General features: G+C 42.6%; 1 protein-coding gene across 3 annotated transcripts in view; it reads right to left on the reverse strand.

Moving 5' to 3' along the window:
• The window catches only part of FGF14 (fibroblast growth factor 14), a 677,860-nt gene extending 662,605 nt beyond the window's left edge, over positions 1-15,255 (reverse strand). For 2 of the 3 annotated variants that reach the window (XM_054529201.2, XM_054529200.2), the window contains exon 1: positions 1-11,659. This exon is cut by the window's left edge. Coding sequence is in view for 1 of the 3 variants with exons in the window: in XM_009248765.4 (XP_009247040.1) it covers positions 14,274-14,481 (208 nt within the window). In the remaining 2 variants the exon portion in view is untranslated. Of the gene's footprint in view, positions 11,660-14,273 lie in introns of those variants that run through there. The other variant, XM_009248765.4, reaches the window with a different exon arrangement.
• Positions 15,256-15,496: the final 241 nt, after the last annotated feature.

Below are 15,496 nucleotides of genomic sequence, written 5' to 3' on the forward strand. Positions count from 1 at the left end.
CACAAAAGTTACCTTCCTTAATATATCACTTTATAAATTTTGTGTCATTCTTAAGCATTCAAACATCCAGGAGACAGATATTGACCCCTTGAAACACAATTCAAATTTTATAACAGAAAAGAGTAAGGAAAGCAAAAATTATTTCTAAAAGTTGTGCTTTTAGCCAACTGTTCCTTAATGCATATCCCCTCTAAGCAATGATCATAAAGGTTACTAAAACATATGATCAATACTAGAGCCACAGCAGCATACTGGAATTCTTACAGAAAAAATTATGGTCCAAACTGGTAAAAAAAAAAAATTCCTTATATCCAAATAGCCTATGACATTTTTAGTCCTTCTTAGTTGCAGGGCTTTACTAGAAAACATCATGTATTTTTATATTTTTAAACTTTTATTTTAGGTTCAGGGGTGCATGTGCAGGTTTGTTATGTAGGTAAATAGTGTATCACGGGGTTTGGTGTACAGATTATTTTCTCATCCAAGTAATAAGCATAGTACCCAATAGGTAGTTTTTTTTTGTTTGGTTTTTTGAGAGTTTTTGGGGTTTTTTGAGATGGACTCTTGCTCTGTCGCCAGGCTGGAGTGCAGTGGCGCAATCTCGGCTCACTGCAACCTCTGTCTCCCGGGTTCAAGCGATTCTCCTGCCTCAGCCTCCTGTGTAGCTGGGACTACAGGCGCGCACTACCATACCTGGCTAATTTTTGTATTTTTAGTAAAGACGGGGTTTCACCATGTTGGCCAGGATGGTCTCCATCTCTTGACCTCATGATCCGCACGCCTCAGCCTCTCAAAGTGCTGGGATTACAGGCATGAGCCACCGTGCCCAGCACATAGGTAGTTTTTTGATCCTTAAATCCTCATCCTCCTCCCTTTCTCCACTCTCAAGTAGTCCCTGGGGTCTGTTGTTCCCTTCTTTGTGTCCATGTGTACTCAATGTAGAAAACATCATTTTGCAGGGGAATAAAATGCTGCTAAGAAGAGTATGTCAATACTGCAAAGTTGTTCAGTATATCTTAAAGAAAGTAGTCAAAGCCATTCTCCCCTTATTTAGAAAGCCAGTAATGTCATCAGGGCTAGCAAAGTGACTTCAAATTACATAAGAAAATTAAAACTGCAAAGTAGGCTCAAATTGCATAGAAAGATGTATAATGTTTGCTCAGACAACTATCAACTACATGTAACAACAACATAAATGTGCCTACTAACTAGATTTCCTATCTCACATTCTCAACAAACCATCTATGACTTCCAAGAGTCGATGGAGGCCACTTTCCCATGAGGCACCACAGTCCACAGTGACTCCCACATCTCTCATTTACGCCTTCTGTTTCACCCATCCTTCCAGGTTCCAAGAAAGCAGTGCCCTTCCTGGCCCACAATTTCTCAACGTATGCCTTCCATTCATCCCTTCCTAATTACTGAGCAATTTCTCTCCTGCTCTTATTACATACCCAGAACCATCCTTTTATCCAAGCTCCTGTTTCCCATTTCGAACTAACAGAAGGACATTTTCATTTTATTGCTTTAATACAAAAATCCCTCCTTCCTCCTAGTACTGCCCCTCCCCACAATCAGTTACACACCCCCATTATAAGTGAGCAATTCTCAATCATGTATGTCATTTCTCTTTTTGGAAAAGTTCCCTAGTTCACTAATTTTCACCACATCCCAGCTAACTCCTCTACAAGGCTTTTGGACCCCAAAATATGATTTCACTAATCCTCTAAAATATGATTCCATTAACTTTCCATAAATCCCAATCATGTATCTTTCAATCTATCCATAAATAATCCCAGCCTTTGCCTTTCATTCACATTACTCCTCTTGCCAAGAATATGCTTATCTCTCCTACCAATAGGAACACACGTTCAAGAATCAACTTAGATCATGCTTCTCTAAAAGACTTCCCCTTCTTCCCCTTTCATCCTAGATGAGTTTTCTAGCAGAATTCTTTCTCATATCTAGTATTCTCCATACATTTAGTTTTATTACTTGTGGGTCAAAGACCAAACCTTTATAGAATGTTTTAAATCTCCTCCAGTAACTAACATGTAATGTTAACATATCACATATTAGTTACTTAATAAATGCAGATAAGTTTATCATATAGGATTGTATATTATCTTCTCAAAACTTCATGATCGATTTTAAGATAATTTCCAAATAACAGTTATTTTTCTAAAGAGTAAATACATCAGTAGAGTAGTAAGCATGGCAGTGCCAAGAGAAATAGAAAAGGAAGAAAGAGTTACCTTGCAGAAACAGATTTAAATGAGAATTTTCTCATGGTATTACTGCATGTCTTCTAACAGCTTTTGTACCAGACTGTCCTTGCAAAAATATTTGCATAACAAACCACCTTGTCATCTAGAGATGGTGCCTCCCTCCAGGTTAGAGGACAGATTTGTTTCCTGACCAGGATAATAAAGATAACACCTCCCTGCAGAGAAAGATTAGGCAGCTTTGCTAGAAGCCCCTTAAAAGATTGGGAATTTCCTGATATGGCTGCATATCAGACAACTGAGCAATGACACAAATCCGCTGTGAGCAAGCATCCACCTGAGACACTCAGCATTGTCCCTGAAAGGATTTTGGGACATACAGGGAACCGACAAACACATGAAGCTCATGCTGTCTGCTATGCTCTGAGTAATAAAATCCCCTGTCTCCGACCCAGGAGTCCCCTATCTTCTGCCAGCACCATGGAACTGCGGCAGACTAGCAAGCTGGGCAAACTGTGAGACCCTTGGTAGTTCCTGAAATTTTTAGATGTTAGGAGTTTCCGGTTTAAAAAATAAAACAGAAGCTACCACGTTGAATTCTCCGTGTCTAACATGCAATGTCATATCCCAGAAACAATATGTTGAGTGAAAAAGGCAAACTCAAAGCTGTGAAGACTTCATCATTTAATGATATGAAGTTCTACTATAGGTCAAACTAAGGGGAGAGAAATCAGAATGGCGGTTGCTTCTCAGAGCGGGGATGGGTAGGAACAGAATGGAAATAAGAAAAATTTTGGGGGGGGCGGTGATAGGAATATTCCATATCTTAACTAGGGTAGTGGTTACAATGACACACACAACTGTTAGAATATATCAAGCCATAAAGTTAAGACTGTGCATTTTAATGTATATAAATTATATCTCACTAAGAAAGCATTAAAAATTCTAGATAGCTAAACAGTGAATACATCACAGTCCCTTTTAGTTTCAGGACAGAAAAATTCATAAAAACATTAGGAGAAATACTGATCACTTTCACAAGCATTCTGTTCAACATCCTTTCTAGAGCGGTAGCTGCAATTTAGGGATTTAAGAGTATATTCTGGAGTCAGATTACTTGGTTTTGGTTTTATACTCAGATCTTTCAGTTACTAGCTAGGTACTCTCCAGTAACTTCCTTAATCTTTTAATGCTTGGGCTTCATAATTTTTAACAGAAGTATAAAATAATTTCCTATCTGTGATTTTAAAGATGAAATTAGATAGTATAGGTAGAGTGCCTAGTATATAGAAGCATTCTCTAAAGATTAGTTGCTATCAACTAATAATAACACAGGATTCAAAATAATTCAGAACATTTCTGTTAAAGCAAAAGAGTAATATAATTTTAAAAATCTAGTAAGTGTAATATACATTCGTTAACGGGAAAACTAGGTGGGATATTTACAATGCCCTAAAAGTCATTTAATTATATAATCAAATAATGCAATAGATCCACATCACAGTTCTTGTACATGTTAATTTGACGTACAGAAAGAAAAAACTTAAGCCAAATAAATATCACTTTGGGTAAATGTTTCAAGTTCAGACAGATGTTTCTCGTTTACTCTCAGACAACTATTTTATTATTTTGGGTCTATTTTCCTAATGTAATGAATGTAAAAGAGGTAAATCCAATTGAATACTAATCCTGATCTTGCCTGAAGAGTAAGTTGATGACAAAATTTTTGAAAAACACGACTAAAAAATATGTAAAAGGACAAAATCTAGAGTCAGCCAGTACAAATACAGGGAGGAGACAAAGGGATGAAATATCAGTGCTGGAAAAGCACTTTGCTACAACAAAGGGCAAGGGGTCTGACAAGGCTGGGCAAACTTTATGGTTGCATATCAGACCACATACTATCTATAGCATTCATGTCACAGTATCCCTCATACAGAGTCACATCTGCCACACATGTACCAGAATGGCCTCAGCACAGTGTTGTTTAAAATTATTCCCAACATTTTAAAAGAAAACTAGAAAAGAGATAACAAAAAGCAAAAATGATGTAAAATTTTTATCCTATATCAAATTTCCTAACTGCATCATTAAAATATCTCTAACATTTAGTATTGATCTCATTAAAAGTATTTCCAATATTTAACAGTCATTATTATTTGTCTGAGATGTGAGGTATTTTATGTTACTTAACTGTCATGTGAGTTGAAAAAATTTTTAAAGGTACAAGAAAAAATAATCAAGTTAATGGAAAACATCACTTCTCAGGAAACAAATCAAGTCATTTAGCAATGAAGGAGGAAAGAGCATATTGTGTTACTGCTTTCAGTTTGTCCCAACAATAAAATGCTAAGGCCAAATGATGGTTACTACCGAGTGCTTACGTAGAAAACTGACTCAGGTCTCCTAGCAGACAGGGTCCTTTCTTTGCTTAAAAGTTACACCATCTGGTATACAGCAGCAATACGACTGAAGAAGATGAGTTTCAGACTACAAATAAGTGGCTGTTGAAACAAAAAGGACTACAATTATGAGATATGATTTTTCTTTTAGTCTTTAAGCCTTCTTATGTTCATATTTCTTATTTTTTAAAGTACAATATTATATCATGTGCTCCACACAGGAAGTGGAAAGAACAGATATTACAATCCCTCCCAAGCTACACCTTTAAGATGCAGCATTACAGATAAGGTTACCACACACTTTGGTGATCCACTATAATTGTGCAGACAACAAAATGCTACAGGAGGAAAAAAAGGCATTTTAATTACAACTACATTCATTCCTATCTAAAAAAGCAGGTGCGCAAACTTACACATGTAAATTCAATAAAGTTCATACTTCCCTCTCTTTTCTTGCCAGACCTGAATAGTTAATCTGAGAACTTGGCTTTTAATTGCACTACTTGACTCCTCAAACTAAACAAAGTATTGTGTCCATAAAAACATTTGCTATTGACAAAGAATTGTATATAATCATTTAAAAAAATCATTTTGGCTTATCTTTATTGTAAAGCATTTTTTCCCAGTCCTAAGGATTTTCGGGTTTGAAATCAAGATGAACTTTTTATCCCACAGCAACTCTCCCAGAACTGTCCATTTAAATTTTAATCTAGAAAGAGAAGCTTGTCTAAGTCTCCTACTTGCTGTTAAAAGCTACCTCGGCCCCTAAATATAAACAGTCAGAAGAGAGTCAACCATGTCTCAAGAAGATGGAAGTGTTCTGTTGGCAAATGGCCAGAAGACTAGCTCACCAGAACTGTCCAAATCAAAAACCTGTAATCAGAAAATTCCAGACTCCTCCTTCAACTTCCTTCCCAAATTCAAACTGGCCACTAAGATGGATGGACTTCACTTCCTCTCTAGTGCCTATCACTGCCTTATTCTGGACCTCTCACCACTGCTCACTGCTCTTCCTCCCTGGTCTTTCCACCTTCAACCTTGCCCAATCCAGAGCTGTTTTCCACGCTGTAGTCATAATGGTTGTCTAAAGGGTAGATATTATCATGACACAGAAGAGAGCTCACGATCTGTGCCTCACTACCTTGCAACCCCACTCACTACCTGCCACTCCCTAGAAACACCCTCTATTTCTCAGTTGTACTTGATATTCTCGGTCTGCACCACAATCTTTGACGCCCCCAAAGCTTAAAGTATGCTTCTTTCTCTTCCTTGACAGCCTAACCAGTGCTTTTCCCACGTGGCTAATTCTTAGTCATTCTTCATGACTCAGTCTGAGTTTTATTCTCTCCAGAAACCTTTCCATGCCCCTCTTCCTTGGCCCTATAGCACCTTCGTCCACCTACACAGAATTGTTCACCACATCATAATTGATCCTGTCTTTTGTCTTTCCTGCCAATTCCTTGAAGGAAGAACTCTTCTTCACCCCTGTATCTCCAGCATCAACAGCTCAAACACAGCAGCACTTTTTAAGTGTTTACTAAGTTTTGTTTTTTGTTTTTTTGAGATTGTAGTTACTGAAAAAGTAATAAAAAGCATGTGGACCTAAAAGAAATACTTCATAAATTTCAGAGTTGTAATAAACTCTTAAAATAATCTTTTTCAACTTCTTAATTTACAAATGAGTTTTATAAAAAAATATTTAAAAGATTTTTCCCAATAGCATGGATATGAGAGAAGGAAAAATAAACTAGTGAAGACACCCTCCCCTACCCCGAAAATCGTAAACTCTCTAAGGAAAAGGTATCCGGGGAATATAATGGATAAATAGAATGCCATCTATTTCAGCACCAACCACACAATTCTATGAAGCGCATGAGGAGCTCTTCCTAGTGTCACCAGTAAAATACGTGTTTCTTCACCCAAGGCTCAAAGCTTCTACCTGTGTTTGTGCCTACAATTCCAAAACTGGCTCTTGGAACAGTCGCTTCCTCCACTGGGAAGGAGTTGCCACACCTGTAAAAGGAACAGGTTGTTTGTGATCGCTAAGGTCAGCCTCTATCTCTGATAGTCTCTGAATTTAGAGTACAATTTAAATATATAGTTAACATAGTCCGGGAGAGATACAGGCAAGGGGTGAGGGAAGTTTACTTACAATCAGGACTGGGTGTGAACGTTATAGGAACCTAGAATATTAGAGCTGGGGCTGATCTGGGATTGTTCTAATCAATATCCTTCTTGCAGTAGCAGAGGAGACTGAAGCCCAGAAAACTTCAGGACCCGCCCAGGGTCTCCCAGTAGCTAGTGGGGAAGCTGAGACCAGAATTTGGCTCGTTCTCTCCCAGTCCTGAGCTTGGGCAGAATCACCAGCAACGCCAGCTCCTTTCCCTTTCCTTCAGATCGGTCTCGGGTCCAGAGCTGGCGCTCGCTAGCGCGAGGCCAGGCCGGGAGGGCGGAGGCAGCCACCTGTGGCTTTCCCATCCCTCAGGTCCAGCAGCGCACATGGGGTGCCCCCGCGTCAACGCCGGAGGAGTGACCTGCAAACCCGCGCCCAGCGGGCGGCAGAGCCGGCCGCTCACTGCCCGGTCCCCGGCCACCACGGAAGAGCGAAAATCTCGGCCGGGGCAGGGGCCCTAGCCCCGACCCGCGCACCAAGTCTCCCCCGCGCGGCGGCTTCCGGCCGCCATGGTTTCCATAGCAACAACAGCACAAGCTGCCGGATCCCAGAGACGCCCTAGGTCAGAGGTCATCTCCGTGGCAACGGAAACTTCCCGCGCTACGGCGGCTCCAACGGGCTGTTTCCGCCGCATTGCGTAGCGAAGCCCCCGGCGAGCCGAGGCTGGGAGCGCGGTGATGGCCGGTGCCCGTGAGCAGAGGGCAGCGGCGGCGGGACCGGGGACTATGGGCCAACGGGTAAAGCCAGGAGGAAGCTCGTGCCTGGCCCGTTGGGCTCCCTCCTCTTCAGAGCCGAAGCAGTCCACACTCGGAACCCAGCTTCAGCCGGATTACCGAGGGGTTCCACGCCTGGAGGCAGAGCTGCAGCGTGGGCCCGCTCGCGGCTTTGCAGAAAACAAATAATGACACACTTCTGGAAGCCCGGGGCCTGGGCCCAGAGCCGTGGCTTCTGCCAAACTTTTTGGTCCCTGACACCAACTCCCCGCCTGTCAGCCCGAGGCCACAGCGGCCCAGCATCCTGCACCTTTTAAAGTGGCTCCAAAAAGGAAGACGCCAAATAGATCAGGGTGGCGGGCGCAAGTGCAGGGGGCTGCGAAGTTGGAAGATGACTGCTTTTCAAACTGCCAAAGAACAAAATACTAAGCGAGAAACTCCGTCCAAAGCAACTGGAACTCGAGGTTCTTTACTAATGAGAGTTGAAGTTACCATCTTCAGAGAAAGGAGCTCAAAAGAGGAAGTTTATTGTTTGTGGAATGTCTTCCTTGTTAAGACGAAAATTAAAGATTAAAAAAGAAAATGAAGGGTCTGGCAACTATGAACCTAATTGTGCCCTAACGTTTGCTGTTCTAAGGCCGAGAGTGCCAGATGGGGAGAACGCCATGAGCTTTTGAGCTTGTATATTTTGCGAGAGGCTCGAGTGTGAACAGTAGACTACAGGCCTTGAGACTAAGAAGGAAGCTATAAAATGTGGACCAAGGGAATGTCTGCAGGACCGGGTTTCAGAGCACCCTATCGTGGAGGATAAAGAGCCACTAACAGCTTTTTTCTTTAAATTATTTAGTAGCCAAATTCTTGGTTGGCGCTTTGGGAAAGGAGTAAGCATTAAGCGAATTTAACCAAATAAAATGTATCGTCCTGCCCGTTGTAGTCCCATAGTTCACTATCCTAGAGATACCTATTTTTCACTATTTTATTAAAGTGTATTGAAAACCTGCCATGTGTCGTGAACAGAATTTTTGTCAAGAGACAGTGACAAAGGCAGTGGTGCCCAGCAGTTGTTGAGTGACTTTCTTACATGATGTTACCAGATTAATCAAACAAGAACTTCACTCTTCCCTGTAAAACATGTCTGCGACATTCCTCCTTTTTGCCTTCACGTTTAGGAAGTCCCTAAGAATCCCTCCTTTTGTTCCCTTCCCTTCATCATTCTACCTTTTACATTCTGACCAAAGTAAAAAAAAAAATAGCGGCAGCTAGAGAACTACACAGGGAAAACATCAGGACATAGTTGGTCTTGATACAAAAGAGCTATTGCATCTCTAGAGGTATACGGGGAGCTGAGAAGTCTCCGTCAGAAAACTCCATGCCCTTCAGTACCGGAGTTCAACATATAACTAAACCTTGTACCTGGTACACAAGTCCTAAGGAACACCACACAGACTATGGCACTGAGCTGGCGGATGTGTAAATAGGTGTTTCCCTGTCCCACAGTCCCTCCTGGAGGTAATACTGAGTTGGGCTCAAAGGTTTTATTAAAAATAGAGGCACGGTGCAATGACTTGTTTAACACTAAATAGAAGAGCTCCTGTGAGACTGTTCAAACATCCCCAACTGTTTCCCCTTAAGGCAGAAGAAACTATTTTGAATAAATGCTTCCATTTTGAGACATCTACGTGGTATTTATAGAAGGCGTATGAGTCAATTTGAGTGAGGTATGATGCCAAAATGTGCAAAGGAGTGAAAACATTGGTTGTTGTCCTTGTTACCATATGTATAAAAACACTTCACAAAAGTCTCCAATGTTTGTGTTGCTAAAACATGGAAGACTGGGTTCGAACATTTTAAAGGAATGGTTCATTGTAGGAAATGTGAAGTATAGTATAGAATTAGCTTTAGCACCTTCAGAAAGTACTGCATCATTTGAACAAATTTTCTCAGTTATGGATGCTGTCTAAGATGAGAACAAGTTGTACAGCCAAAGTCATCTTCATTGTTAAAACTAAGTTTAGATTATCATGCATTGAATTTTACAGTTATTAACTGGGATATACATTTCAAAAAAGAAAAATCTCCTCTCCCAACAAGGCAGTAGTCGGAAGCCTACCTAAAATGCCATCCTTTGGTTCATGGAGTGGCACTGCTCTACAAAACCCATTTTGTTACCTCAGTAACTAAAGCTTCCTGGATGGAGTCCAAGGCCAACTCATACTACATTGGATCCCACTCTAAAGCCAAGCGTGTTAGAAGAAGCAACGTACATCTATTTGGTGTTCCAGCCATGCAGTCTGAATCTGATGTTTTCATTTGAAATATACTCAGTGTTTAGACATGCAGAGGTTGTGGCCCATTTGTGGTTCACCCAGCTCTACTGGAACCTAGGATGAGTCGGTAGGCTGAGAAGGAGGAGGAGTAAAAAGTGCTCACTCTTCTTCCCTCTCTTCCTATTTTCTCACTTCCAAACACCATGACAGCCCTAGATGTAAAGCAAGTAGCTTTTAAAAATAATGTATATTTAAATGAGTAACAGTGGCATACCAGGTGTTTTGGCACCTAAAACAGCTTAGTGAAAGGCAAAAGCAGAGCTGAAAGGCAGCCAGACAAGTAGGAAATAGAAAGAGATCATGGGTCCTACCAAGCCCTGCATGTTCCATCTCAAAGTTACATGACAGAGCGGGAGACTGAGTTCAGAAAAAGAGAATTGATGGAATGTTCTCAGTGTGCTGCGCAGAACTAGGTCTAGGGCATCTGCTTCGTACTAACACTGGGCACTGACATTTGTACTCAATAAAATCCTCTTAGATTATGATTTATCTTAAAATCTGTGTTTTCCAAAATCCTACCAAGCCATGGAAGTTTGGGGATACCCTGTGTGTGGTTGAGTGGGTGTATCTATTTGAGGGTCTGTGGCTTCCTTTGCTGGTTTTACATTATGTGCCTGAAGAGACAGCAATGACATGACCTTAGTATTTATGTTTATTGTGGATTTTCTTTTTTCAACCACGCTTCTTTCCTTAGTACCCTTGGCTTAAAGTGCAGTGACCTAGATTATTTCCAGAACAGGCCTAGTATATACATTGGTCAATCCAAACTATCATACTGGTTTAAAGAAACCTATGAAGCCTCCTTCAAGCAAAATAAATGCCTTGGACTTAGTATTCCCTATTTAATGATTTGCCTAAAATACAGTCACCTTGCATGACTCCTACAGTGAAAGTTGAAGCAGGTAACATTTATTCTAAATGCATAGCTGTTGCTCTGCTAGGAAAGTAGGACATTTAAGAGTGTGTGTGTGTGTGTGTGTGTGTGTGTGTGTGTTCTCTGATAATAGTTGTTAGACTGGGTGTTTTCATGAAGATAGCAAATTTACTTTACATCCGGGACTTTTAAGCTATTGGAATTTATTTTAAAAAGCATATATTGTGCAAACACATTTTTCATGTTCTCTTCCAGTTAAATTTTACATAAAACAAGCCCAAAACACTATTTAATGAATGCCTCTTATTTAAGTATTAATAGTGAGCTAATCAATAACTTTTGGGTAGATGAATAACTTTGTCCTTAAATTCGTATCTCTATTTTCTGCTTATTTTCACACCAACTTGATTATATAGCAGTGCTCTGAAATTCCACAAATGCTTGACCAAACTATCTACACTTGTTGACAGTTTAACGAATTGGAAATAATCAGTAAATTATTTCATAACTTCCAAAGATGTAGGAAGGAAAATTAACCTATTATTTATCTCTGAAATAAGAATAGGTGCTTTACACCAAATTCACTGGTATTTGGCAGTATTCTCCCAAGTTTCTTAGTTTGAAACCAGTTAATTGTTCTCTTTTTAAATTTAAGATAACATAATAGGTAGTAGTCAATCTGTTCCTTTTGGCTGTAACAGTTAAAAGAATTTTAGTATTTGTTTCATCTTAATTACCCAATTAACTTTTTAGTTCTACTGCTATTTTGGGATCAAAAACCTGCAAAAGATTTTAGGCTTTATGTTAATAGCAGGAGAATGGAACTCACGAAGTACAATACTGAAAGGGAATGGCTTGGCATGGGTTTGATTCAAGCTTAACAGGCTAAAACTTTTAGAAGGTAAGATAAATAATGTGGCACATTAATGTCCCATTTAAATATATATATTATATATATGTAATATATATAATATATATATATATACACACACATATTAAATGCTCTAAATCCCTGGTTGGAACTCATATCCCTGGTTATCTAAGACTAAATTATCCTATTAGAACAGTTGGTAATGTTCTTAGATACACTTTGAGTTAGCCCATCAATTCATACCCAAATACTTTAGCATTCATAAGCTGCAAAATGAATTGTTCTAAAAATAAATTGTCATTTGTTCCACAGTTTCCAAAAATGCCTTGGAAGGGGGGAGAAACTATTCCAGAGAGATGAAAGTGGGTGGGATGGAGGAAGTGTAATAAGATTGTGAATTGTGTATAGGGAGAAATTTAGTGTTCCCGGTAAAATTGTTTACAAAAAAAATTATAAAGGCCTACAAAGAAACTTACTGTTCTGTGCTAAATTATTTCCCACTCTCCAGTACTATGGAAGGACTGACTTCAAGGTCCCTAAGACAAATGGTCACATCTAAATAAAAAATGTTTTTGCACTATTCCTTTCTCAGAAGAGAGTTAAATCTTTTCACAGAAAGACACAAGAAGGGTTCAGAAGACCACTATTTTTGCAGTGTAAAGCAGTCACCCCTGCCCTTCCCACTGCAGCCCTTGGCCTTTCTCACTTTGAGAAGTCTTGCAAAAAGGGTCTTCATATTAGGCTGTGAGGTAGTGTTGCAGGTGTAAGTTGGTTTTGTATGAACCAAGCGTCAGCAAGTTTTAGGTTTGATGTCGGGGGCTTGGAGTACATCTTGGGGTACACTTCACAGCTGAATTAGACATGCGGGTGGAAAGGTGACAACACTGTTTTCCCCTTGGGCAATTCTCAGGTTGGTGTGTCGTTTCAGAGTTGCTAAACGCTGAGGAGTTAAGAAGAGAGAAGGGTAAAAGGACGGAGGAGGAGGAAACAGAGGGGGTGAATAGAAAGGGTGTAAGAACTAGAACACAGGGAGGAGGACTCAGGGCAGAGCCCAGAGCCCACTGCAGCACCGAGTCCACGGAGCAGCCAGAGGCTACTACCAGAGCCTCAATTGCCACCCCGAAGTACCAGCTGGGGGCAAACTTCTCCGCCCCAGCATAGGAGCCTCTGCCCTTTTAGACTGTCTAACAACTCGCAGTTTCTCCTTTGCTGCAGGAATGGTGGCCGCAAACGGTCTCAGCCTCCACACCCACAGCCTCCGTCCCCGCCCACCCACACCTCCTCCTCCTCTGCCTCGCGCTGCACCCGAAGGCGGCAGACCCCTCGGAGCGCGCCACTCCAGCTACGTTGCATTGGCAAGGTTCGGAGGCTGGAGGGCAGCAGCCACTTGCTGCCCCAGTCGCTGGGGCTCTGGGTGCCAGTGCGGCCCCCGGCAGAGCCCAGGGTGTCAGGGAGGCCGTGGAGAGCCATGATCTACTGCACCGCAGTGCCAGCGTCAGGAGCTTCCAGAGCCCGGGCTGCCACTGCGGGACGGCCGATCTCCCCGCTCCCTCCTTCAGACACAACCTCAGACAAAAACAGCCAGCGCCGGGTCCCTCCCCACCCTGAACGGAGCTAGGGGACGCCACACACTCCCGGCTGCCAGCGTGAGGGGTTCCGGGAAAGGCTGCGCCCAGCCTCCTCGCCAGCGCCGCCGCCACCACCATGCAGCCCTCCAGCTTGCCTCCCCTGGGTTGCTCGCCCACAGCTCCGCGGCCGCCCCCAATTGCCTCAGACTGAGACGCGGGGACGGGAACCCCTGGGATCCGACTCCCCAAATCAGATGCATTTGCATTTCTTATGTAATGTACTGCAAGTTCCCTTGTTGGAGCCCTTTGGAATCGGGGCGCATGATCACCAGTAGGCTTAAAAGCAGGAACTCACGGCCTGGCTCATCCCCACCCCCGGCCCTGTGGGACCCCGACGCAGGGCTTTGACACCGCTTTCTAAAGTGGGGGACTTAAATTACAAATATTAGAGGGGCTGGGCTTGTCCTCTCAGTCTGGGGTTCCCTCCAGGCGCAAGCCTTGCTCAAGTATTCCCAGTGGCAGGATGTGTCAGAGGCAGACAGGGGGAATGAGTTAATGCTCGGGCACCCGGAGCTGGACGGGGGAGGGACGCGGGGGCTGACGGAGGAGCGGGGCCGCGAGGGAGGGGGCCTCTTTTACTTTGGTAAAGGTGGTCGTGGTAGCGAATATTGTGCAAGCTAATCAGAAAGTCTAGAGCAGGTTCTCGGAACCCAGCTACGTCCCCCGAACCTGCTGCAGAAGTAAGGGGAGCTCGCGGTTCTTTTTCCTGGCAACTACCGAAGCTTCAGCTGCCTGGGGCACAACCTTAAGCCATAGCCCTTCACTATTCCACAAAACATAGGTAACCAAATACGTTAAAAAAAAAAAAAAAAAAAGTTTCCTCCTCCCTCCTAGTGATGGATTGTGTCACAGCCAAGAGATGACGATAATGGTTTTGGGGTTCGTAGACGCCGATCCAGCTGTTACTTGTTTATTCATGCAACACCTCTATATGCAACACTGTCCTGGTTCCTGGTATGTTTCCCCTGCCTTCCTGCATAGCAGAACTGCAGATCTAGCTCGATGAGCAACAGACAGGTTATTATGAGGAAAAACATAACATGATGCATGTTTCGCTTACCAGTTGGGTTCTTGTTTTTCTTAAGACTCTTGCCACAAAGACACTGCAGCATATGCGTTCCTTTGCTGAAAATGTTCCAAAGAAACCACATTGATTTGGGCGAAAAGCAATCCAGCAGCTTAGACACCCTGAGAAAGAAGAGATCCTTGTGGTTGCATAATAATAATTTGAAATCAGTTCTCCTGAAGAGGGGCACCGGTTTTACCATAGGAAAAACGATAATATTCCGGATCTTCTCCCAGTTTTTTCCCCTCACGTGGTATATTTCTTTGAGACTTCTCAGTGATTGTTTTTTTTCGGCCAGGGTGAATGATTTATCCCCCCTCGATCACCACCGGATTATCACCAAAGGGTTGGAGAAAAAATCCTTTTTCAGCATGAAGCCAAACAAAAAAGCAAAGAGATCCCAACTGAGATCAAAACTAATCAGGGAGAACAGTAATGCACAAAAGATCCCCAAAGAGAAAACCATAGCCTTTTTACTTGATCGCTATGAGGATGGGTGGATCTGCAGAAGGCAAAGCAGGATTCATCTTACTGAGAGAAGACTGCCATTGTGTAGCCCCTAGGAGAGAAGGAAGAAAAAAAAAAGAAAGAAAGAAAGAAAGAAAAAAGAAAAAAAAGAAAAAAAAACACCACCACACACACTCACACACCAATACCACCTCCGAGATTGAGTCTGACAGCCGAAGACAGAGCCTCCCTTCTCCTAGTGTCGATTTTTTTTTATAATCAATCGCCAGTGCTCAGTGGGATCGGTTTGAACCTGCAGTTCTCAATCACCACGAAGAAAAGATGCAAATTTAGGTGCCCCCTCCCCTTGTCAGTCTTGTAGTAGGTAGAGAGTGCCACAAATCCCCTTCCTCCTTCCTCTCACTCTTCCAGTTTCCAACAACCGTGAGCATGAGGAAAATCTCCCCTCCGGATTCCTCGCCCAGCCTCGGATGTGAGTTACAGGCATTAGAGGGAGGAGGAGGAGGAGTTGAAGTTTGCATTGAAAAGACTGGCTTTCCATGACGTAGCCACGTGCTTTCAGACCCGTCACCAGTGAGATGCTTCAACCAGCCCAGGGAGGGCAGTGTCACTGCAGTCTCTCTGCTAGGGCCCCTCCTGAAGTCTCCCCACCCGCCAGCTCCAGCCCCAGCCCCAAATCCAGATCCAACGCGCGACCCTCTCCCTCCTCCGCCAAGCGCCAGTCGGCCTGCTGTTTGCTCTTGGAGCCA

The sequence above is a fragment of the Pongo abelii genome, chromosome 14 (genome assembly GCF_028885655.2).
Source record: "Pongo abelii isolate AG06213 chromosome 14, NHGRI_mPonAbe1-v2.0_pri, whole genome shotgun sequence".
NCBI classification, from domain to species: Eukaryota; Metazoa; Chordata; class Mammalia; order Primates; family Hominidae; genus Pongo; species Pongo abelii.